The sequence below is a fragment of the Oculina patagonica genome, chromosome 9, assembly GCF_052425735.1.
Source record: "Oculina patagonica isolate OP01 chromosome 9, crgOcupat, whole genome shotgun sequence".
Taxonomy (NCBI): Eukaryota; Metazoa; Cnidaria; class Anthozoa; order Scleractinia; family Oculinidae; genus Oculina; species Oculina patagonica.
Genome location: NC_135766.1, coordinates 31393278 through 31417710, shown reverse-complemented (window position 1 = coordinate 31417710; position 24433 = coordinate 31393278). Strand labels below are relative to the sequence as shown.

At 38.7% G+C, this 24433-nt stretch overlaps 1 protein-coding gene across 6 annotated transcripts in view; it reads left to right on the top strand.

The window, feature by feature from the left end:
* LOC144664606 (uncharacterized) overlaps positions 1-24349 on the top strand; it is a 40359-nt gene extending 16010 nt beyond the window's left edge. For 2 of the 6 annotated variants that reach the window (XM_078525731.1, XM_078525730.1), the window contains exons 10-26: positions 5897-6397; positions 7846-8184; positions 9386-9735; positions 11593-11757; positions 11911-12024; positions 12760-12882; positions 13532-13628; positions 14338-14556; positions 14923-15299; positions 17234-17401; positions 17758-17868; positions 18159-18275; positions 18646-18736; positions 19466-19846; positions 20502-20624; positions 21309-21437; positions 23692-24349. In XM_078525731.1, the coding sequence (XP_078381857.1) occupies positions 5897-6397; positions 7846-8184; positions 9386-9735; positions 11593-11757; positions 11911-12024; positions 12760-12882; positions 13532-13628; positions 14338-14556; positions 14923-15299; positions 17234-17401; positions 17758-17868; positions 18159-18275; positions 18646-18736; positions 19466-19846; positions 20502-20624; positions 21309-21437; positions 23692-24317 (4031 nt within the window). In that variant the 3' untranslated portion in view covers positions 24318-24349. Of the gene's footprint in view, positions 1-1636; positions 2141-2758; positions 2873-5896; positions 6398-7845; positions 8185-9385; positions 9736-11592; positions 11758-11910; positions 12025-12759; positions 12883-13531; positions 13629-14337; positions 14557-14922; positions 15300-17233; positions 17402-17757; positions 17869-18158; positions 18276-18645; positions 18737-19465; positions 19847-20501; positions 20625-21308; positions 21438-23691 lie in introns of all 6 variants that reach the window. The other 4 variants (XM_078525729.1, XM_078525727.1, XM_078525728.1 and 1 more) reach the window with 4 other exon arrangements.
* The last annotated feature ends 84 nt before the right edge of the window (positions 24350-24433 follow it).

Sequence of the window (24433 nt, the reverse complement as noted above, 5' to 3'; positions counted from 1 at the left end):
TATTTTCGGGCCACTTCCGTAAAAATGTCCAGCAGACATTAAAGGAAAAAAGCGAAACGGTGCACCAGAAATGAAAGAAAAATAATTTTTTGTTAATTAGAAAAACAGTATCCAAAAATAACAAATCCGTGAGAATGCTCCTTTACATCGTGGGCGAACTCACGACCCACGACCCACGGCCCACGACCCACGACCCACGACCCACGACCCACGACCCACCCACCCATGCGATTAGCCTGATACGGTTTGTTATATACGTGATTTAAGAAACGTTGACCCGTGAAAAGCAAACACCATAAACGATGTGACCCAAAGGTTTACTGGGGAGTCAGGAAAGGTAATCCCAATTCACGGAAGAATAAACATTATGATATGACAGGTTATATAAATCATGCTCTTAAGGCCCAAAAGGAGAAAATATCTTGCTTATCAATAAATTGAATATTACTAGGCTTAGCAAGGCTGTTTACCCAGAATGCCATGCGGTCTTATCGTTCATGGTTTATGCATTTCACAGGGTCAACATTTCTTTAATTAGGTGTATATTTTGTTATCTCTCTTTGACGATCTTAAGAAGATGATCAAAGTCAAATGGTAGCAGGATTCTCTTGGTGTCACGAACGGCAGCAAGCCTATACTTTCTAATGGCCAATTACAGTAGCTTGACTGATAATTCAGAAACAAAGGCTAACTTTTTAGGCAAAAAAAGAAACCTGTGCCTGCTGAGAGAAACCAACTTGATGCTCAAAAGGAACTTGTATTGTCCTTCCATACTAATACCAAGGTTACAAATTCTCGATTAAGATCACGAAGGTCTACATTTTAAAATGTGAAAATTAAAACACTTAATCTATTTCTGTCAATGCCCTGCTGTGAAGATCAGGGAAACTGGGCGCACACTCGAGGCGTTTCGGCGGACACCATAGAAACACTTGGAAAAACTCAATAAGCTTACAGCATTTCACTGGGAACGGTCATTGTTTGCAAGAGATAGAAAAAAAAATTGATAAGACGAACCTTATCTGTAAAAGATTCGCGAGGTTCCTGGTTGCTATCGCAAGTCATGAGTTGTATAGTAACTAATTATTTCTCAACTTACAGTTTTGAAGTGGTGTTTATCCCGAATATTGACAATCTGCTGCCATCAAGACAATTTCCCTTTACCTTTGTTAGCTCTTCTCGTAAAAATTATTAATGACCGCTGTAGGGAGAAATAAGATACTAATGACCAGTAAAATGTTGACTGCCATCAGCATAACATTTTAGTGTCTCTTTCAATGCCAAGACCTATACGTAACATCTAAAACATTTATATCACCTTAAAAGGGAAATTTCCATTTATTCCATGGTAAATTTAAAATGGACCAATAAAACAACATAAACACATATCCTTTGAAATAAAACGTCGCCTCCATTAAACTGATGAAGAATTCTCAGCTAGAAAATTGCAAATTGAATAGTGTTACTTGTTGTGTATGGAGTGCGACCTAAGCTCATTTAACTTTATATGCTTTGTACTTTAATCGCAACGAAGCTTTTACAATTTAGGATATCAATCTTTAACCACACAGCGAATAAAAGCCAATTTAATAAAAGCTAACATGTTAATATTGTGCATGTTAATTTCTCTGAACAGCAGGCCTGTCTTTCTTTGAACAAGATTGCCTGGACTCACACAATAACTTTCGATCACTGCACTCGGCATTTCGACCCATGTTCTGGAATAGAGACATTGCCAGCGGGGCAAGAACCTGGGCTCAATTTCTACTTCAGAAACAATCATTGCTACACGAAGTCGCCGTCTTAAACAGCCAAAATCTTGGAGAAAATCTCTGGCGTGTGTTCTCCTTACCAGCACAACCAATATGTAACAACGCATCTGAAACGTCATGCGTGAACTGCAGTCAAGTAGTAACAGATTGGTACAATGAAATTTCAAACTACAATTTTGATACACAAACTGCAATCAATTCAAGTCTACCATGGCTTCATTTTACACAGGTGGTTTGGAGAAGTTCTACTGAGCTCGGGGTGGGTGTGGCCTCTGGAGGCGGACGTCACTATGTAGTGGCCCGCTACAAACCACGAGGGAATGTGATAGGAAGATTCTCCAGAAATGTGCCACGACTTCGACCAACAGGTTTGTATACAAAATTGTTCTGTTATGGAAACATTCAAAATGATTGGATCGAGTTGAAAGTTAATAAGCTATAGCGCGCGCTATATAATCGATAATTTTACAAACACCGCAACAGGTCCACCAGACACCACAACAGGTCCGCCAGACACTATACAGCAGGACCACCAGGCAGTACAGCAGGCCCGTCAGACACTACAACAGGTCCTCTAGATACTACAAATGGTCCACCAGGTACTACAACAGTTTCAAGCAGATACCACAACAGGTCCACCAAGCACTACAACAGGTCCGCCAGGCACTACAACAGGTCCCCCAGACAGTACAACAGGTCTGCAAGGCACTACAACAGTTCCGCCAGATACCACAACAGCTCTGCCAAGTATTACAACAGGTCCACCAGATACCAAAACAGGTCCGCCAAGCACTACATCGAGTCCGCTAGATACCTCAATAGGTCCGCCTGTTACTCCTCATGTTTTTGTCAATTTTTACTCAATTATCCTCTAGATTTGTTCTGGCGATTATAATCGTAGTTTTAGGTGCTAAACCATCACCTATGGTGTAATTTTATCTGGTATAAATTATTTGTCATTTATTTTTGTTTTTGATACTATACAGAACCTCCACCAACAACAACGGTTGCTCCAGCCACAACAACTGGTCCAACCACAACAACAGGTCCAGCAACAACAACAAGTCCAGCCACAACAACAGGTCCAGCTCCAACTGCAGGTCCAGTCAATTTTTTTTAATAAATGCATTATCGTTGTAATTATTATTGACTTCGATTGGCTGTTTGATTAGTTAGTTGGTGTTGATAATTTCTCATTAATTTTCCGTCGTTTCGTACACCAGTTGTCTGTGCTATAGCGTCAATGTCCATGCAATGTATGGGCACGTTACACAGAATATCTAATTTCACGGCTCTTGAGCGATTCACACATTCTTGCCATTTTTTTTGTCATTCGCAATAGTTTCTGACGCGGGTGACGGAGATGGGGTGCATTTTCTTATACCCCCACATGGCTCCACTAGGGTGGTCACGTAACCAGTGCAGTTTTAAGCTCTAAGAGCTTCTTGTAGTTTTGTCGGTGACCAGACTCAGACCTCCACTCGGTCAGGCTTCAAGTCATGCAATGTTTACAAGCTACATATCAGTTACAAATGGGGCATTTTCTATACTTTGTTCTTTACAAGGCATGTTTAGTGTGAAATGTTCGATTTTGAAGCGTTTGAATCAAAGAAAATACTATAATTTCATGCTACGGACAATTCCAATGTTGTCTGCTAGTGCAGAAAGGCCCTAACTACAATAAAAGCCTAGAAATTATTACAGTAACCGGAGAGTTGCAGCGATCTCGCGTGAATCGAGCAAGCATTAGGTAAGGTTGTTGCAAGATTGTGAAACTTGACATTCACGTGACCTTCGCCGGAGATAAATGAGTGAAGACACCAATTTATCAACGCTCAGTTGGCGGTAATAAGCAATTTAAGGGCCTCTTCACATGAGCCCGGTTTACGAGCTGTCTCAGTTACCAGGACGGATTTTGACCTCTGTTCATATGGAAAATTTTAGCCCAGTTGACGGGGATAAAATTCAAGAAACGAAAGCAAAATGGCGACACATAAAGTTGCATCTTTCGCGACTATCGTAGCTTTATTGACCCATGTAACTTTATGAATAAAGCTAATTCGCATATTTCTGAAGTGGAAATAGATACAAGACAAAATTAAGCCATTTTGACCGCCCAGTTACGAAAGGGAAGCTATTTTCTCAAAAAAAGTTGCGTCCCGGCGACCGGGCTGGAGTGTTCATATGGGAAAATATTCTTCCCGGTTGTCGAGATCTCGGTTGCAGAAACCGAGATATCGGTAACCGGGCTGGCCCACCTTCTCATATGAACACATCCAAAATTTTACAAGAAAATAGGAGTGAGCCGAGATCTCGGTAACTGGGCCAGCCCGGTCAACCGGGATCATATGAAGAGGCCCTAAAACCGTTTATTCCCTCTATTTCGGGAACCAAGAAAGCTTTTCTTTTCGAATTTTTGGAGATGAAATTTCCAAAAAATTTCAATAAGTGATTGAAAAAAATAGAATTGGATTTTCGAGCAAAATTGACCTATCATAATACCTTAACCCAGCATGTTACTTGTGAATTGTTAGATTTTTTAGCGTTATGTATTTTTCAAGCTGTGCCATCTAGAGGATTCCAGAAAACTGAAGGATAACCACCGAGACAAACATGCTCTGACTTGTAAGGTTTACGTCACTAGTAAATTAATTTCCTGGTGAATTCCTATTCAGCTAAGACCAGCTATGGTGTTCTTCTCTTTATTTGTCTCAATATTCCATTATTGGGGCAAGATATTCAATGTAAACAGGAATTCGATACAACACTGGATGATTAAATAGATTGTCTGGCTTCACGGATTAAGATTCTGGGAATTTGGCCAGCATTAGCATACAAGAAAAAAGATTAATTGAAAATGGAACTAGTCAACCATGAAATGTCACACAAGGTCTTTTTTTTTACAATTTTGCTTGTCAGTCGCAACATTGTTTGACGGAGGCAATGGAGATGGGTGTGTGTGTGTGTTTTTTTTTATTCCCCCGCATCGCTCCCCTAGGGTGGACCGCAACCAGCGCGGTTTTAAGCTCTAAGAGCTTCTTGTTTATAATATAACCGACAACAAAGTTTTCTTGATGGTTTGGCCAAGCGGAGGTCTGGGGTAAGTAAGAGCGAATCATGATTGGGACTCGGCCCAGTTAAATAGCCGATACGCGAATTTGATAGTACGCGCCCTAATGCGCTAGACTACTTAGATTATGAACTTCTGACACGACTCATATTCTGCACCTTCGCAACTGATGGGCAAAATCCAATTTGATGCTCCCTTGCTTTCAGTTATTACGTCTCTGCCGATGTCGCCACTATCTAGCACGATACATGTTTGGTGGTTTGTTTTTCTTTGCCCTCTCCCCTGTCAGACGATGTAGAATTATAGGAAAAGGCCAAATAAATTAGCTGCTATCATATATGTTGCTATCTCTCTTGAAGATCTTAAGAAGATGATCCAAGTCAAATCGTACGTTTGTTTTAACAAACATTAAACGAATCGTACCAGGATGCTCTTAGTGCCACGAACGGAGCAAACCTATACTGCGTAATGGCCAATTTAAGCAGCTTGCTTGATAATTCGGAAACAAAGGTTGTATTTGTAAGCATAAACGGAGTCTGTGCCTGAAAAAAACCAACTTGATGCTCAAAAGGAACCTGTGTCGTCCTTCCACACCATCCTTCAAAGTTCCAAATGCTCAATTAAGATCACAAACGTCTCCATTTGGAAATTTCGAAATTGAAACACGAAATCTATTTCTGTTGATGCCTGCTATGAACATCAGAGAAACTGATCGCACACTTGAGACGTTTCCGCGAACACCCGTGAAACACTGGGAAAAACTCAATAAGCTTACCCGTACGTCTTAAAGCATTTCACTGGGAACGATCAATGTTTGTAAGCGACAGGAAAAATGATCAGAAGAACCTTATCTGTAAAATATTTGAGAGGTTCCTGATTGCTATCACAAGTTACGAGCAGTGTTACTTCTTGTGTATGGAGTGCGACCTGAGTTTACTTGCTTTGTACTTTGATCACAACGAAGAGTTCACAATTTAGAATATTAAACTATAACTACACAGCAAACATAAGCCAATTTAATAAAAGCTGACATGTTAATTTTTTTGACCATCAGGCCTGTCTTTCTTTGAACAAGATTGTCTGGACTCACACAATAACTTTCGATCACTGCACTCGGCATTTCGACCCATGTTCTGGAATAGAGACATTGCCAGCGGAGCAAGAACCTGGGCTCAATTTCTACTTCAGAAACAATCATTGCTACACGAAGTCGCCGTCTTAAACAGCCAAAATCTTGGAGAAAACCTCTGGCGTGTGTTGTCCTCACCAGGACAACCAATATGTAACAATGCATCTGAAACGTCATGCGTGAACTGCAGTCAAGTAGTAACAGATTGGTACAATGAAATTTCAAACTACAATTTTGATACACAAACTGCAATCAATTCAAGTCTACCATGGCTTCATTTTACACAGGTGGTTTGGAGAAGTTCTACTGAGCTCGGGGTGGGTGTGGCCTCTGGAGGCGGACGTCACTATGTAGTGGCCCGCTACAAACCACGAGGGAATGTAGTAGGAAGATTCGACAGAAATGTACCACGACTTCGACCAACAGGTTTGCAAACAACATTGTTCTGTTATGGGAAACATTAAAAAAGATTGGATCGAGTTTAAAGCTAACACTAACCTAGCTATCCATTCAGAGCGCGCGCTATATAATAATTTTATTTAAGCAATAGACCGCAGTTTCTAGAGATTTACTGACGTAATAAAACCACTAGGGATGTTGGGAGAACACGGAAAAAGCTTGTAAATCACGAGCCGTTTATTGCTTTTATGAAATTACCCTGGAAAACCTTCGTTAAAGTAGTAGGTTTAATTTTATATTTCGTGATCAAATGTCTTATTTTCATTAAGTTCATCGAATGACGCGGTGACCAACCACAGCGGCTGAGAGAATTAAACACAGGTTCAGTTCCACAAACAAAATCTACGAATCGGCGCGACAAAAATGCTAAAAGTTCTCGCAAAGCTGTAAAAGTCATAAGAAAGAATAGGAAAACGACAACCTGTCACGGTAAAAATGTATTCAATGATTTTAAAGTTCTTTGACATGGAAATCTAGCAAATTGTGGCCGGAGTCATTCATCGAGAAAGTAAAAGAATACACAAAAATTTTGCAAGATTACACTGAAGTTTACAAATTTCACAGACTGACGAGGGTATTGAGAATAAAGGTTAGTTCCACAAACTCTGCTTTAGAAAATTGTTATGAATTTATTTAGTCCTTTTTTTTCGTTTTCGCCGAATAACAGACTTTTCAGAAAGCACATAACACTAACAGTATAATTAAAACTCGTACAGGGACTCGGCGTATCAAACTAATTCAAGAATGCTTTCATCGCGACCGATTTGGTGCAACTTTAATTCCTTTCAAATAACGTTTCTGAGTAAATGCTGAATGGAACGATCTCCATGTTTTTAATATTTTTCAGTCCGGTGAAAGCGGACCTGTTCATTCTGTTCCTTCTCATACGTTTGTCTCTGCGTTTTCGTTTTTTCTATTTCCTTCGCTCCAACTGTGGTGGGCAGAAAAATTTAGTTATGCGATCCATCCTCAGTATTCAAATTTCATAATGATCATTTCTGAGAACCATTTCCTCTGTTTAACCATCACATAGATCAAAATAAGACATTAAACTAACGTTTTTAATTCTTCGTCCTTATGCGTGGTCGAGCGTAGCGGTACGGCCATGTCGGGAAGCGGGAGTTAACCGGTACAATAGTACAACAGGTCCCCCAGATACCATAACAGGTCCGCCAAGTATTACAAGAGGTCCACCCTATACCACAACAGGTTCTCCAAGCACTACATCGAGTCTGCTTGATACTTCAACAGGTCCGCCTGTTACTCCTCATGTTTTTGTCATTTTTTACCCATTTATCCTCTAGATTTGTTGTTGTGATAACAATCGTAGTCTTAGGCACTAAACAATCACCTAAGGTGTAATTTTATCTGGTATAAATTATTTGTCATTTATTTTTGTTTTTGATACTATACAGAACCTCCACGTACAACAACGGTTGCTTCATCCACAACAACAGGTCCAGCCACAGCAACAGGTCCAGCAACAACAACAGGTCCAGCAACAATAACAGGTCCAGCAACAACAACAACAGGTCCAGCCCCAGCAACAGGTCCAGCCACAACAACAGTTCCAGCCCCAACGACAGGACCAGTAACAACAACAACAGGTCCAGCCCCAACAACAGGTCCAGCCACAACAACAGTTCCAGCCCCAACGACAGGTCCAGCAACAACAACAACAGGTCCAGCCCCAACAACAGGTACAGCCACAACCACAGTTCCAGCCCCAACGACAGGTCCAGTAACAACAACAGGTCCAACGCAGTTTTAAGTTCTAAGGGCGTCTTGTTTTAAGTGTAGTCCACTCTCGCCTTGCGGACACTCGTTAATTATTACGGACAAAATCAAAATCTGCGGCGAAAATTATGGAGCGGTTTGACTGGAAATAACATCCGCCATCACGTACTCTTTGCAATATATCCAATAATGCTGTGAGCCGAAGTAATTATCTGTTATAATTATTGACCCTCCTAAAACCCTATGTTTCTTTCTCTGCATCACATCGACGATATCAGTCGCTTCCACACTGATGTTTTATATAAGTTCATGGCTGCAATATTCGAATATATTGCAGAGAGAGAACAATAGGATTTTGTGAGTCAGTAATTAATAAGGAATTACAGACACTTTCGTGGTATCAAAAGAACATTTTTTTTTGTTTTGACTCTCCCTAAAGTGGACACAATGAACTTATCACATATTCCGGAAAATTGCAGTCACTATTTGTCAAAACACACTTCAGAAGTCTTTTTCTTTTTCTTTTTTTTTGCTTTTTCACTTCAGCTTGTGCCTTTTTCCTCCAGTCTACTTTAGGAAAGTTCAACCCTCAAACCTTCGACCATTGACATTCTCTATATACCAAACGACTAATGAGTAGTTTCACTACTGTCGATAATTTCATCACAGTCTGTATCATTTAACATATGTTAACGGCACTTGTTTTCCTCACACCCCGTTATTACGGACTCTCGCTATTAAGGACAGTAAAAGACGTCCGGAGCTTGTCCGCTATTACGAGAGTTGACGTTAAATGTTTGCGCAGCTTAATATCCAACACGACAACGATTGTCACTGGTGTTAGAGCCAGGAAGTCTGCACTCATTGTCTATCTTCAATCTTGGAAAGAGCAGTTGAGACACGTAGCTACTTTTCACGATTTTTGGTACTTAATCTCATTTTTGTAATTCTCCAACCTCTTTTAATTTCAATGTTGTCAATGTTGCCGTGTTATGGAAACAAAACCTGATTAATTGCAAACCCCAGAAAACAACATTCGCGAAGACATTCGCGAAGAAACTTTGAAATGAATTTCTTTGTGTTTCAGCAGGTTTTTTCCGAGATTATACCAAAACTTCACTAATTAATTTATAGTAATGATAAGAAAGTTAAGGTAGCCTTTGCATTAAATAACAAAGATGACCTGTACTAAATGATGGCTTTAAATTTACCTATCAGGTGTTGAGAGGGGTAAACTTCAAATTCAGCAATTTGGAGACAGCGATTTCCATTGCAAATCTGTCTCATTCAGCAGCAATTTTTCTAGTGGAACCCCCGTGCGAGTATTTGCTACACTAGATCATGGAAAGGAATCATCAGGAGTTCATGATATGGCTTTTATTTGGGTTGAAAATGTGACAATAAGCGGTTTCAAGGCCTGTCTCGTGCAAGGTGGCCAGGGTAATGGAGGTAACACCACCATCGATTGGTTTACATTCCAAGGTTCCCAATCAGGAGTGCAACATGGAGAGGCTAGTTTTAGTCTTTTTACAACTGGAACAAAATGCAAGAAAGTGACATTTCCCCAGGTAAGATAAAAAATTGAACGACTGATTGTGTTTGTTATGTTTTGTTCTCTGTCTCTCAATTATTCTCTTTTTTTATTGACTTAGAATTATATCTTTATGGAACAAAATCAACTTTTTCAATCCTATTAGGCATAACCCACTGCATGCAACTGGCGATATCAGAACGAGAGGGAAATGCGTAGATTAATCACATTATTTAATGTGCATTATTATTACAAATTTAAAGATACCTCAGCTCTAACAATAATCTAATTATGGTGGAATATAATACTTAATATTTCAAATGTTTACGAGAGAACCAGGCGGGGGGTGATACAACTCAAATTACCGATTTTGCTAAACTTGACAAGCATGATGAGTTATCAAATGTGACAAAACATTAGGTTAAAATATTTTACAGTCAACTCCCTCTTAACGGACACCTCTATAGGTTGGACACTTCTTTAAGGCGGACACGTGGTGTTGGTCCTGTCCCTTCCTTTTTCAGTCATTTTACTGTACCAACATTTCCAATAAGACGGACACTCTCTAAAATGTACAGTTAAGGTCGCGGGGGACACCTTAGGCTCATCATTATGCATTTATTTAAAGCGTATGCACGAAGTGCAACGACTGACATCGAGAAGTTTACGAGATATTTATGACTGGACAAAAATATGGGCGCGTGCGCGTGATTTGTAAAAAATCCCTGTTTCTTTGATATTTTAACCAATTTAAAACAACACTTAGCGATATACGTTTATATAGATTGTAGGAAGTCTTTGAGCTTATTTTCATTTAAATTTGAATATTTCTGCAACTCAGAGTAATCACAAAAATATTCGGCATAAACAATCGTGTCCTTTTTAAAAACGCATTGTTCTCACCATAAAAGCGTGGAATATAATTACCATAATTACATCTCTCTTTGGCAAATTGATCGTATTTAGGTCGGGACACCTTCGGAAATCTCAAAGTTTGGACTTTTCCGACAATTTTGTGGCAGAGAATACAGCACGAATACTGAACTTCATGACTTGCCACCGCAGATGGGTAAACTATGAATACTGTAGTGTGTCATAACAGAAGCGGAATTTAAAAGAGCGCTTTTAGAAAGAGGTAGAAGACATTGAATTCAAATTTGCGCACTTAAAACGCCATAACTTGCTGGCAAACTTTAAATTAAAAAATCCGCTTCTGTTATGACACTCTAGAGGTATTGACTGATTAGTTTTTGACAAGATCACAGTGTGCTGTCTCCCGCTCGTTCCACAAACTCTGCCACCAAATCATGTTTTTCCCAATTTAGAACTAACAAGGCTATAACATCGCCGTTAAATACAATCTACCAAATAAAAGACGACATTCACAATCTTTCATCATTTCTTTATGTCTCTGTAAAATTTGAGCTCAATCGCACCCATAACAGCTCAGAAATAAGCGTTTTAAAAGATGCAGTTCAAGCAAAATTTCCGTTCATGAATTTATTCATGCTGTAGGTATCCCCCGCGACCTTAAGTCGGTCCCGACGGTATCTGTTTTAGCGAGTGTTGACTGTATTCCCTCCAAGTTATGGGGCCCCTGCAAAAATGGCCATTTTTCACAAATTTATACATATTCAATAAGCTGACTTTGATCGACGTGTTCCACAACGTAAAAAGAGTTCTGAAAACAAATTTCACTTTATGATATTATATGGTTATAAGCACAATAATTGATTTACAATGTTTTGTCACATTTGATAACTCATGATACCCAAAATTTGTGCCAAGTTTGAGCAAAATCGGTGAATTGAGCTTTATCACCTTCTGCCTGGTTCTGCCTGGTTTTCTCGTAGACATGCTCTAAAATATGTTTAGTTTTTATTATCCTTTGCAGACCTTTTCAAATGTGCCTAAAGTTCACGTGACCGTCAAACATTACATTCAAAACCAAAAGCAGGACGCTATGAGTTTTTGGATAGAAAGCGTCTCCAGAAGTCAGTTTGAAGTTTGTTTACGGGAGTCTAGGACATTTGATGGAACCCACAAAAATATTGTGGTGGTAAGTACAGCTATACTTATAAAAAAAGATAGGCATATTTTACTTTTTTGGATTGAGAATATATGTAACTAGATGCTGGTTACTGGTATAATAACCAGCAAGTTTAACTGTGTAACGAGGTTGTTATGCTGTTTTACTGATTATGCTTACTAGAACTGGATGGCATATGAGCAGTACCCATCATCATGGGAAGCTAAAGAGTCGTCGGAGATTGCGTTTTCTCAAGACGAAGTACCAACTGAAGAAAACAGCTATTCCCTGTGCAAGGTACGTGAATAGATGGCTTGTTCAACCCATAGACCCTTTGCATAAATGGCGTCCGCATTTGAATAACAATACAGATACATCCTTAGCCTCACGTTCACGTAAAAAATCCTTTGTTAAAAAACATCCACACGAGGCTAAGGATGTACATAGTATTGTTATTTAAATTTGGGCGCCATTTATGCAAAGGGTCTATTAGCTTGCTCGAATCTACCAAAATTTACAGTTGAATTCCGATAACTCAAACCTTCAAAGAGAGTCGAAAACAGTTCGATTAACAGGTGTAAAAATTAATGAGTAACAGATAATCTGAAGGTGAGTCGCCTACAAAGGTTCGCGTAAGCGGGGTGTTTGATCAATATTGAGGGTAAGAGTCGTGCATGTGCATCGCGATTCAAATGAACCAGGGTGATCAGTGAGATTACATTTGTAGGTCTCCCACCAACAACTCTCATCGAGGGTTCGAGTCGTGCGTGTACATGGCAATTCAGATGTATCAGGATGATCGGTGTTATTACAATTGTAGGTTTTTCACCAACAATTTTTTCGCTCGTCTTTCTTTCTTTCTTTCTTTCTTTCTTTCTTTCTTTCTTTCTTACTTTCTTTCTTTCTTTCTTTCTTTCTCTCTCTCTTTCTTTCTTTCTTTCTTTTACAGAGGAGTAATTTAACTATGGACTATTATTGTGAATAAATTCCCCAATTATCTTCACAGTATTTCCTATTTTACTCTTCTTGTAGAATGTAAACTTTACAAGCCCATTTTACACACCACCCGTGGTTCTCACAACTGTTTTTGATGGTGGCAGTAAGAATGTCAATATAGCATGTCCGGTGAAAGGTCCTTTAAGCAGTTGGCTGGAGGTACAGTATGTTTACAGACCTCATAACCAGTAAATATAACTTGGCTGTGACATTGATTATGACGAAAACATTTCAATGTGTAAACAAAACGTTCCACAAGGAACAATATTTTGGGAGTAACCATCAACCGTCTGATAGGTTAGACAAGACATGTTTGGGTTTTTAGAAGCTTTAAAGCTGCCAATACTTTGAATTTTGATTTGTCGCCATCAGTGAATATTGCCAAGTGGTTTTTAATACTAAAGTCCGACGTTAAAGTAAAAATGATGACAGATATAATTTATAACTGTTTTAATGGTTTGCTTGAGCAACATGGAATAACAAAACCAAGATATGTGAAACATGGTGCATATTTTTCAGTTCTTTTTACTTTTTAGACTAAAAGTTTCTATTATTTAAATGCTTTGTCATATCAGCTACGCATTCATTAAAGTTCCCTCTCTCTTTTTTTTTTTTTTTTTTTTTTTATATATTAATAAAAAAAAAAATAAAAAAAAAGGGGGGGGGGGGCCCCCAAAAAACAAAGGTTGGGGGGGGGCCCCCTCGGGTTAGCAAACTTTGACAACATCACTGAACTAACTAAATATATAATCAAAAATTATACTTAATGCAGCGAGAAGATCGATGTTTTAATAAATATTTTTGACAGGAAGTGACAAACACCCACTTCCGTGTGTGCATCAAAGACGACGCAGGCTACGGCGAACAGAGGGGTGATGTTACTGTGGACTATTTAGTCATCGGAGGTAAATATGGAAGCATTTTAACATATCCATTAAACAAAAATCCATATAATAACTATCCTTCCACCATCCTACATCCTTTACATGATAAGTAACTTAACCCTATTCATACCGGGCTTTTTTGACCTTCTCAGACCGGGGGGCTTCGGGCCCCCCCCCCCTTGTAACTTCCAGAATATTTAGCAATCACCATGAAACTTATAGGATGTATTGAATGTCCAAAACTCTTTCTTTTGGTATACGTCACGTGGGATGGTGACGTCACATCACGTGACAATTACATCATGATGTCAAAACAGCCGCCATCTTGGATCCGCCATCTTGGATTTTAAAATTTTTCCAAAATGCCAGAAAACCACCCAAAATCACTGAAAAGTACTCAAAATCAATAAAAATATGCTTTAAACCCGTAAAAATGTAAAAATAATCCATTTAAGTTGATTTTTAAAGAAAACGCAAAATAAATTTGGGAAAACATGCCTGTCAAAATGTCGTGCCATGGTGATGTCGTTCCTGACACATCACACAACCTACCAAATTGTTGCCAGATAAATTTTAGGAAAACTCAGAAAGTTTGGCAGCGTTTGGTTAAATCTTAAAAAGTTATAAAAGTTCAAAGTCAGCGCGGGCCTCAAAAGCCCCCCCCCCCCCCCCCGGTCTGAATAGGGTTAATTCCCGTTTAAAAAAAAAAGGTTTGGTTTGATTCTTTTAGATCTCGATCCCTGCACAAATGCAAGCTGCAAGTACCACAGTCACTGCGTGGCATTCTCTCCGCACCAATTTACCTGTGTTTGTGAAGACAGCTGCTCGTCATACGAAGAACAGGTCTGCGCTTCCAACGGTCGCACATTCAAAAACTTGTGCTTACTAAAACAGGAAATCTGCAGAACACGTGGAAATTATACCCACTATCACCCTGGAAGCTGCACAGGTGCTTAAAAATGTCATTCTGATAACAGTAAATCCTTAGTTTTTTATTCGTTTGATGAAAATGAATGAAAAAACTAACAAATACACAGTGGCAGGCAGACAGACAGACACACAGGCAAACAGACAGACAGGCAAACAGACAGTCAGACAGCATATGCAAAAACTGAATTACAGCGATGATCAGTGAAAGAAAAAATCGACAAGGATATTGGGACCTCTCTTCAACTAAATTTCGTCACTTTTTACCTTTTTCATTTGTCGATCGTGCGGTCCCCCCTTTACCTGTAACAAGTCATTTCATTGGTTAGTCTAGATTACGTACATACACCCCCCAAAAAGCTATAATTATTATTTTGTCCACTTACAGGATTTCCACTACAGAAAGGAAGACATAAATTTCAAAACACTCCTTCCTGGGCAGAAGATCAGTGTGAAATCATCAAGTTTGAGCCATTCATATTTTATCCTCATAAGAAAGTATACATACAGCTTACAGTTAACCACATAAACTACTCGGATGACAATTTTGTACATGAGGCCACTACACCATGGGTTGAAAGTGTTAACAGCAGTCAATTTACAGCCTGTGTTACCCGAGCTGGTAGGAACGACTACCCCTCAGACAGCTTCGCCACAATTGATTGGATCGCTTATCAAGGGGCTCCACCTGGAGCAGTAGCAGGCGAAAAAAAGTTCTCCAGATGGTGGACTGGGACTAGCTGTCAAACGGTCACCTTTCCAATCGTAAGTGATGAAAAGTAATATAAACCAACAACAACAACAGCAACGAAAGAAACAATACCGCATTCATATACACCCGCAGTTCATATATGAATCATTTCATATACATTACATCACTTCACTCCTCTCGCGGGAAAATATGAACTCACAGTTGACCTCGCACCCAATGTGTGGCTTCAATACTTAGTTGGTAGAGCATCGCACCGGTATTGCGGAGGTCAAGGGTTAGAATCCCGTTGAAGCCCTGAATTTTTTTTTCAGGCTTCTTTATTCCAATTGCTTAAATTGGAAATTCACTGCGACGATCATTTATCACTTTCATATACATCCGCAGTTCATATATGAATCATTTCATATACATTACATCAAGAAAATTATTGAATGCCTTAAAAGAGCTAAAGTAGCTACAAAGGAATACAGCAATATATTATTACAGTATTGACTGACAGCAGTGAGTACATTGATTGTATCCTAATTGGAAAGCCGTGATCGATGTTTTACAAGTAACTTAATTTTCGTAGATCAAAAGGACAGCATAATCAAATAGGAGCAAAATTAAGCGATCGGTCATTTTACTACACATGTATTTTCAGTTCGTTCAAGCAATAATAATGGCAAACTCTAAGGTATTTTTTGTATGTAGTGTCATTAATTTACAATCCTTTGCTGCAGCCTAGTTTTTTTGTTATTAATAAGGTCCATAATTATATTCTAATTCACGCTTATATCATTTAAAGGAATATAGTTAGCAAGTAGAACGACAACTTTCTTATAGGTCGTATCATTTTCAATTGATGTGTTTCCAACTCATCTGCAATACCTTGTTTTATTTACTGCAAAATATTGATTATTTACTTCTTCGCATTAAAGTTCAAAAATTCGCTACAATATTATGAGATACTGGTGTATTTTTGCTCGAGAAGTTAATTTAGGGTGCGTTTCTTTGGGAAAAATCTAAATCCGGATTCTTGATCCAAAAACGGATTTTGCGTTTCTTTACCTATATCCGAAAATGGATTAATCTTGGATCAATGATCTGAAGAATCCACACTTCGAGTGGATACATCAGATCATATCTGAATCCGGATTTTTAGTATTCATGATCCGTGCGTTTCTTTGGGAAAGGATTCGAAAAAAGTACCTTGGCCCAGCGGTCTGTGCTGTGAAAATACAGGTTCGCTCTTTGTAAACACTGCCATACGGAAAGTTTTTTAGGCGGTTATTTCGATCAAAAGACAAAAATATTTCACGATAAAAGGAAACGGTAGCTTCAGATAGGTATGTAGTATCATTTTAATTGGGTTACAGGTTTTCTAGAACAGCCACTGTGTGCCTACGGAAGTTGTATCCTTTTGAAATTGTCACGAGTGAAATTTGCACTGATCATTTCGCAATCATTCTTCGCTCTCGGATGCTTACTCGCCACATTGTGCTTAACGCTAAAGAAGATCTACTTCGACGTGTGGTTTTTGTAAAAGATTTTATATGCTTAAATTATTTTAGCTAGGATACATTCGACGAAAAATAAATTTGTGCTGATATTTTATGTTCTGTGCAAAATGTGTTTACGGGGTTGTCATGGCAAAAAAATCTGTTTTCAGATTCTTCGTTTCTTTGGGAGCAAAGTATCCGTGTGATCTGAGATCAATGATCCAATTTTGGATTTTCCCAAAGAAACGCACCGTTATTGTGTAAGGCCAGTTCTAGATTTGTTTGGAGCTTTATCTAAAAACTTTAAATCCTTGGAAATATTCATCCAGCTTCCAAGGCTGCCGTCCTTTTTGTGGAACACTACGATAAGAACAGATGAATGTTTTTGGTTATTATCGGGTCAAAAATGACCAAAACAATTTGGAAAATATTTCATGTCTCCTCTTATATACATTAGATCAAAGTTATGTCTAAAACTAACACCCCTTTTCTGTTGACATCGTTAGAAAAAATTCTCTGAGGCACCCACAATATTTGTTACCGCAGAACATCACAGGTCACATCTTAAGCACGATGCTGCTAGTTTGTGGCTGGACAATGTCTCATCGAGTTCCTTTAAGATTTGTCTCAGGGAGCTTCAAAACTTTGCGGGAGTTCATGATGACATCTCAGTGGTAAGTGTTACTTACACTTGCAGTTCAGTGTTACGTGCAAAGCGGCTTTCTATCGACATTCATCTGTCCACGTGCTAAACAAACAACATGGATCAAAGTCCACCAATCACAGCCCACTAGTATGACCTTCTGTCCTTTTGTGCTTTTCTGCATAAGACCAACAACAGCATGCATCGATTTCGATTGGCTTAATTTAAATAGCACGTCGAAAGACGATGGAAAGATGGATGTAGAAGATAGCTATGCACATAACACTGAAAGCGGATGAAATCGATTTCAACTTGATCCCACCAAATTCACCGTCAGATATAAGTCTTCACCCGTTAAACCTGTTTGAATATTGTTTTGTTTTACAGAACTGGCTGGCGTTTGTCTCTCTCCACAGGCCACTGTTCAAGGAACACGGCGATATTTCCCTTAAAAATGACGTTTTGCCTTCTAAGAAACATAACTTTGCCTTCTGTCAGGTAAGGCACTTTATATGGATAACACAGGATATAGATTATATAAAGTGGGTGTCCGGTCGGTGCTAGGGAAGATGTGTTTGAATCAGGTTTCTTATTTTTAATTTCAGATCATATAACATTCTTAACATTATGAAATTTTTTAAATAAGAATTTCGACAACATTCCAAAACGTCTTATTTCCTTAAATTACGTGTAGTGGGTATTGTCAAATTTAGTCAGGTAACAGGTAGAAAAAACTGTCTTTATCACTAGACCAGACTAATAGGTAATATATTCTTTTTAATAAACAGGATGTGAATTTCAGTCGGAGCTACAACAACTCCCCAAAGGTTCTGTTAACAGCTAAACACTCTACCAGTGGCGGAAATTCAACTGCAGAGTGCAATGGGATAGTAAGCTGGATCGAGGTAACCCTTAAAGGTGTCCAAAAAGGACTATAAAGTTTTCAATGAAACAAATTTATTTTCCATTGTTCTCTTGATCTTCCGTGGCGAAAGCTCTAGATCTAAGGAGCAGGGACGAAAAATAATGTAAGCGAAATGGCTACTTACCGTCGAGGCGAAGTTTAACCCTTGAACGTACATGACCCACTGTGATACAAGAAGGCAGGGAGGATGATAGTCACGAAGGAGAGAAACCATTGGAGTATTTCAAAAATACACTTCAGTAGTAAGCCGCCACGATTATTAAACGCTACTGTAAAGCCAATGCTGCCTTTTATTTTCGCACAATTTAATAAGGGAAGACCTTTAATTGTATTGTTGGTTTGTCTCTAAGCTTATCACCAGCTCCGGATTTCGTGCTTGTGCGAAGGAACTCTTTGTTCAACGCTTTGATCCGCTGACTGTGTCCTTTGCAGTGTTAGCAGGTAAGCAAAAATTGTAATTATAAACATGAAATAAAATAATGATGATGATGATGATGATGATGATGATGATGATGATATAATAAGAATAGTAAGGCTAATAAGAATGAGAATAAGATCGAAATAAATAAAATGAAAGACCTTTGAATTGAACATTTATATCAGATAAAAGCGAGTGGCAAAGCAAAGGACATGGTCAATTTCAAATTTAGTTTGCATTTTAGTAATTCAGAGCGAACAATGCTGGATCTCAACCATAAGACCGCCGCAAGTTAACTTCTAATACGACCGTGGTTCAACGGGGCCGGAAAGGGTGTCGATGGAACCACTGTTAGTTTACTTTCATTAAAGATAGAACAAAATTGTTTTGTATTGTCTCCATTTCACTGAGCTTGCCCTTTAAAGTAACATATTTTTGTTGGTTTGCTCTTTAAGAGGACATAACTTTCGTTGGTAATAGCGTCATTTGACGTCATTAATTCGGCCATTTGGATTTTGCTGTGTTACCAGAAAGAGAAGAAAAATAGAAATTAATATCAAACCAAACCAAAAATGCACATAAATCTAAAATGTCAACAATTGTAGCTTACAAGTTAAAACGGGGTTGTTATGTCAAATTAAAACGCCAAGGAGACACGTAAGCATTTTTTACCTTTCCCCACCTTTATCTGAGCTGAAGATGAACATAAAGAACAACATTGATAACAACATGTTTACGCTTTCGCTTAACAGACATTTGTCAAGATGGTTGGACCTATTTCAATGGGTATTGCTACCGAAAAGCGTCTTCCTGTGATTCGTGGAGTAACAGCCAGGGGACATGTGCTTCACTTGGAGCAAATTTACCCAGCATCCACAATCAGGAGGAAAATGTGTATGTCCAAAGTCTGCACGGTGGAGAGCACTCTTGGTTGGGCCTCTCTGATATCAACACTGAAGGGACATTTGTGTGGAGCGATGGAACACCGTTTGACTTCCATTACTGGACAAAACATCAGCCAAACAACTTCCGCAATCAGGACTGTGTTCATGCTCTTGGGTTCCTTCAAGGTCATAAGTACGAATGGAACGATGTCAGTTGCACAGACTGTCACAGATTCACCTGCAAGAAAGGTAAGGTTGTATAATAGTGCCATTTTAAAATCATCCGTCTTCCTAAAAGTACCCCAGTATGTAGCTTTCGCGAGCAAGCGCGCTATGAATAACAAACTGATTGTTTTAGAGTAATTCCAAACAGTTTTGTTTTTCTTCATCGGGCATCCTTTTACAATGCAGAACTCGTTTAAATAAAGGAGTAGTGCTCGTTAGATAAACATGAGGTGAATTAAGACTGAGTCGATTTTATGATATATCTCTCCTAGTTTTTCTTCTAAATAAGAAAGCATCACTTATTAGACCCAACTGCCCATTGTCCACTGTCTATACTGCCTTCCCCCACCCTCTTCCTGAGGAATGTCTCATTTAAATTTTTTCGATCATGTGCTCTTTAACGTCGCTCAAACTATGATGGTTTGGCTGATTAAAGTGACTGTAATCATTTTTTTATCTGATTTTCAGAAAATAGACACATCGTGAGCATTAACCTTAAGTTTGTGGTCATCAATTGTAGTCGTCAATGTGGATACAGTTGACCTTGCGTATTGTTTATACATTTTAACACCAGCGCATGATTAGATGCATACATTACGAACATCTCATATCATACTTTTTGGTTGTTACCTCCCTTTGTCAATTAAGGACTATTGTCGCCCGGTTTTTTTAATGATAGATTACAATGAGTGCAAAGAATTCTCGTACGAATGTCCAGTGAACGCCACTTGTGTGAACAGTGATGGTTCTTACTCGTGTCAATGCCCTGTTGGTTATCGTCTGAACGGAACGAACTGTACAGGTTTGTAAAACAGAAATAGTCGTATTTGAGCATAAAAAGGGTGACTAATAGAAAGTTTGATCCGCAAAAACCATTTTCCTTCGAATGGACAAACGATGATATTAAAACTATGAAAGATCTTTTATCCTTTAAATATATGTAAAGCGTAATAGTAGATTTGGAAACTCGTTAGAAGAAAGACAAAACAAAACATAAGTTAAATACAGTATTTAAAGATGGTCGCCATTTTTGTGTTCACGCCCCCTTTCACTGGTTTAATTTGGCCGTCATGCATGTAAGAAACTTCACGTGTGATGATGGAAGCACACTTTCGTGCGTTAACATTCGAGATCGATTCGAAAGTGATTATTTTCTACATAAGTTGGTCTCTATATTTTTTTTTTAGAAAAAGAAATAATTTAGTAAACCTGTTGGATAAGTTGTTATGTTATGTTATGTTATGTTATGTTATGTTATGTTATGTTATGTTATGTTATGTCACGTTATTTCATGTTATGTAATGTTATGTTATGTTATGTGATGTTGTTATGTTATGTTATGTTATGTTATGTTATGTTATGTTATGTTATGTTATGTTATGTTATGTTATGTTATGTTATGTTATGTTATGTTATGTTATGTTATGTTTTTTATGTTTGTTGTGTTATGTCATGAATATCAATCATATCTCATTCTGTCTCTCAGATATTGACGAATGTGCTGCACCGGTCGACCCATGTGATACCGTTGCCAACTCTATATGCTATAACACCATTGGATCGTACATTTGCCAGTGCAAAGATGGATTCGTGAAGAATGGCTCTTTTTGTGGAGGTGAAATTTACTTTTATCAATATTATAGATATTCTATTTTTTTTTTTTTTTATATTATGTGATGAAAAAAAGAGAATATATAAGAGGGGGGAGGAGAATAAAAAATTTTTTTTGGAAAAAAAATATAAAAAGGGGGGGAGAAAAAAAAAAAAAAATTTTAAAAAAAAAAAAAAAAAATTTCGTATCTGAAAGCGGCCTTGTAATGTTGTATTTAACGCGCGATTTATTATGTAACCATAACAACGGTGATCTTTTCACGTGTGAATATAACTTGTTAGTCTAATTTCAAGAGGTGAATATAAGGATGCGGCATTCTGATTGGTCAAGAAGCTCTGGTTTATGACGTTATATTCACCTCGCTTGGAGGTGAATATAGCATTTCAGGGCTTGGTTACGCCAAGCCCACTTTGCCAACTTTGGCATCCAGGCAAGTAAACATGACGGCATTTGCCGAATAAAATGTTCGTTCATTCGAAGGAAATCACGTATTCAAATCGGAGTATTCAAAACAGTTGGAGTTTTGAGAATTGGCTTCCAAGGCTTTTTAACCGAAATTATTTTCAAGAGATGGTTCTCAAGGCATTAGAATTGGTGCTTAGGACGGTGGGTTTGGAGATCGCACTCGGCCACAAGAAACTCAGTGGCACTGCAGATCAATTGACCAAAAATTACTCAGTTTTCTTCAGATCAGAGCTACTTGACTCATTTCAAGAGGATTTACACAATTGCTCAGAAGTCGCCAACGGTTAAACAAAGGTACTAGATATATGTCTTTTCCGTAGTGTTTGTTTTGCTTCGATTTATTGCTTAAACTAAAGCGACAATTCTGATTTATAATCGATAATCTAAACTTGTTTACACGTATTCAAACGAGCACTTCTGTTTCTTGTTTTCGTATTTTATTTCTTTATTTTATAGTTCTTAATATTCACCTCTGAAACTAAGACTAAAACAATTATTCGCGTCAGGCTCAGTTTCGTCTCGGGGAATATTCGCCGAGATTCACTTCGCTTCGGCGAATAATTGTTAATTATTCTTACTTGTGAAGATATCATGTTTTCGCACGACAGCTCATCTGGTATTTTTGCGGCTTCATAATTAGAAGTGAGAATGTACCCCATCATTGGTTGAATTATCACACGTGGTACACCTCTCGCGGACACCTCTACGCGGGATCCCTTTCGAAAATTGCGATACGTCAGTCAGCCATCTGTCCACGATTGTCGACACTGTCATGGCAACGTAATAATTACAACCACGTTATGCCAAAATCTTTATTTTTTACATATTTCTTCGGGGTTTTTTTTTTTCAGTTTTTTTTTTAAGACGAAGTTGTAGGTTTTGTTTACTTTTAACTTTCCGTAAGCTTTCTGGATTGATTTTGTATCACTTTCCGTCATTGCTGAATTTCTAAAAAAATGGTGGCTATAATGACATGATAAATTATGACGTCACACTCAACAAAATGATATGTCATCTTGCAGAGTAGGCTAAGGCTTTCTACTAAGTGCAAAAACAGTTCACTGTACATGAGTAAAACGAAAGCCGTTGGAGGCATGCGGGGTTGGGAGAGAGCGGGGTAGAGGGTGTGCGCGTGTTCTATTCCCCGTCGCGAAAATTTTATTTCCTTTACAGCTTTTCGCAAAGCTTTGCGGAAAAAAGCGCCCACTAGACAAGACTCCCTCAGGTATAGACGTCGTCTTTGGCCGTTAAACGTTGCTGGTTAAAGGGATTATGTCACAGATTTTACCAGATTTTTGAACAGCCAAATTTATATTTGTGTAGCTAGAACCCTATTAAATAGATCTAGCCAAGCCTAAAAGCGGATCTCCCAGGATCTCCCAGAAATCCGAATTTACTGACCGTTAGCAGAAAAACGTATAGCACTTGAGCCCGCAATCCAATGCTTACTACTACATGGACAACGGTAAACTTCAAAAAAACATTCGAACTCGGTAAGTTCTATATCTGAGCCCTGTAGAAAAACAGTCTTACGATTTCTCATAAGAAGTTGAATAATGATCTTGACAACGTGTCACATTATCAAGGGTATTTTAGCTCAAAATCGAAGTACGAGACTGCGGGAAAAAATTTTGGAATAGAAAAGTTGGAGCGATTGAAGGGAAAGAGTCTTACAAGGCCAGTTCAGTTGAATACTGACTCCTTATTGGACAGAAAAGTTCTTCGTAATCCCTTTGTACTATTCAGCCCAATAGTATTTGTTAGTAAATTGTTTATAATTTTTGTGTTACAGGGTCCGTTAATATAACCTTGGTTGTCTTTTCTGGTGTTCCTGATCCACAGTGGCGCGTTAATTTGTTCGACTTAAATGCGTCAGACTATCAAGCCATCCAAGCTAAAGGCCTCAATCCAGACTGCATACCTGCAAAGCTTGGATTCAAAGGATTCTTGGTGGGGGAAGGTAGAAGCGAGCTACTGATTGTTGGTATAAATGACTCCTTAATCGTCCATCTGCAACGGCTCCTGCTTGGGACAATGCCAGATGGGTTGATACCAAGCGAAGTACGCCAGCGTGTTTCGGATGAAATTGGTAATGTATCGCCGGTCGCACATTGCCTTCTGACGAGACGTAAACGTGTTGCAGTTCCGTTTGTTCCAGGTCCGTGGAATACCAATCCTAATACTAGACGTAACAATAACTGCTACAACTATGCAAATATCCGAATCACGAATAGCTATGCACAACCTGGAAGAGGAGGAGGACAAATCTTTAACCCACTGAATATCTCGGCAGTTCGCGACGCTGCAGTACGTGATGGCTTGGTGGTTCTGACTCCCCATCCTGGGCCATCAGACCCTGTCCCCGGACCTCCTGCTGGGCTACAGTTCCTGGTAGCACTCTTTGTCGAGCAAGGTTAGTACACACTTTCACCGCGGTCAAACGTCTCAGGCAGCTTTTCTTTTCATTTCGGCGTTTTTTGTTCATATTGAAGTGTTAGTATGAGCAAGGATGGATAAAAATAGTTGCTGAGTGT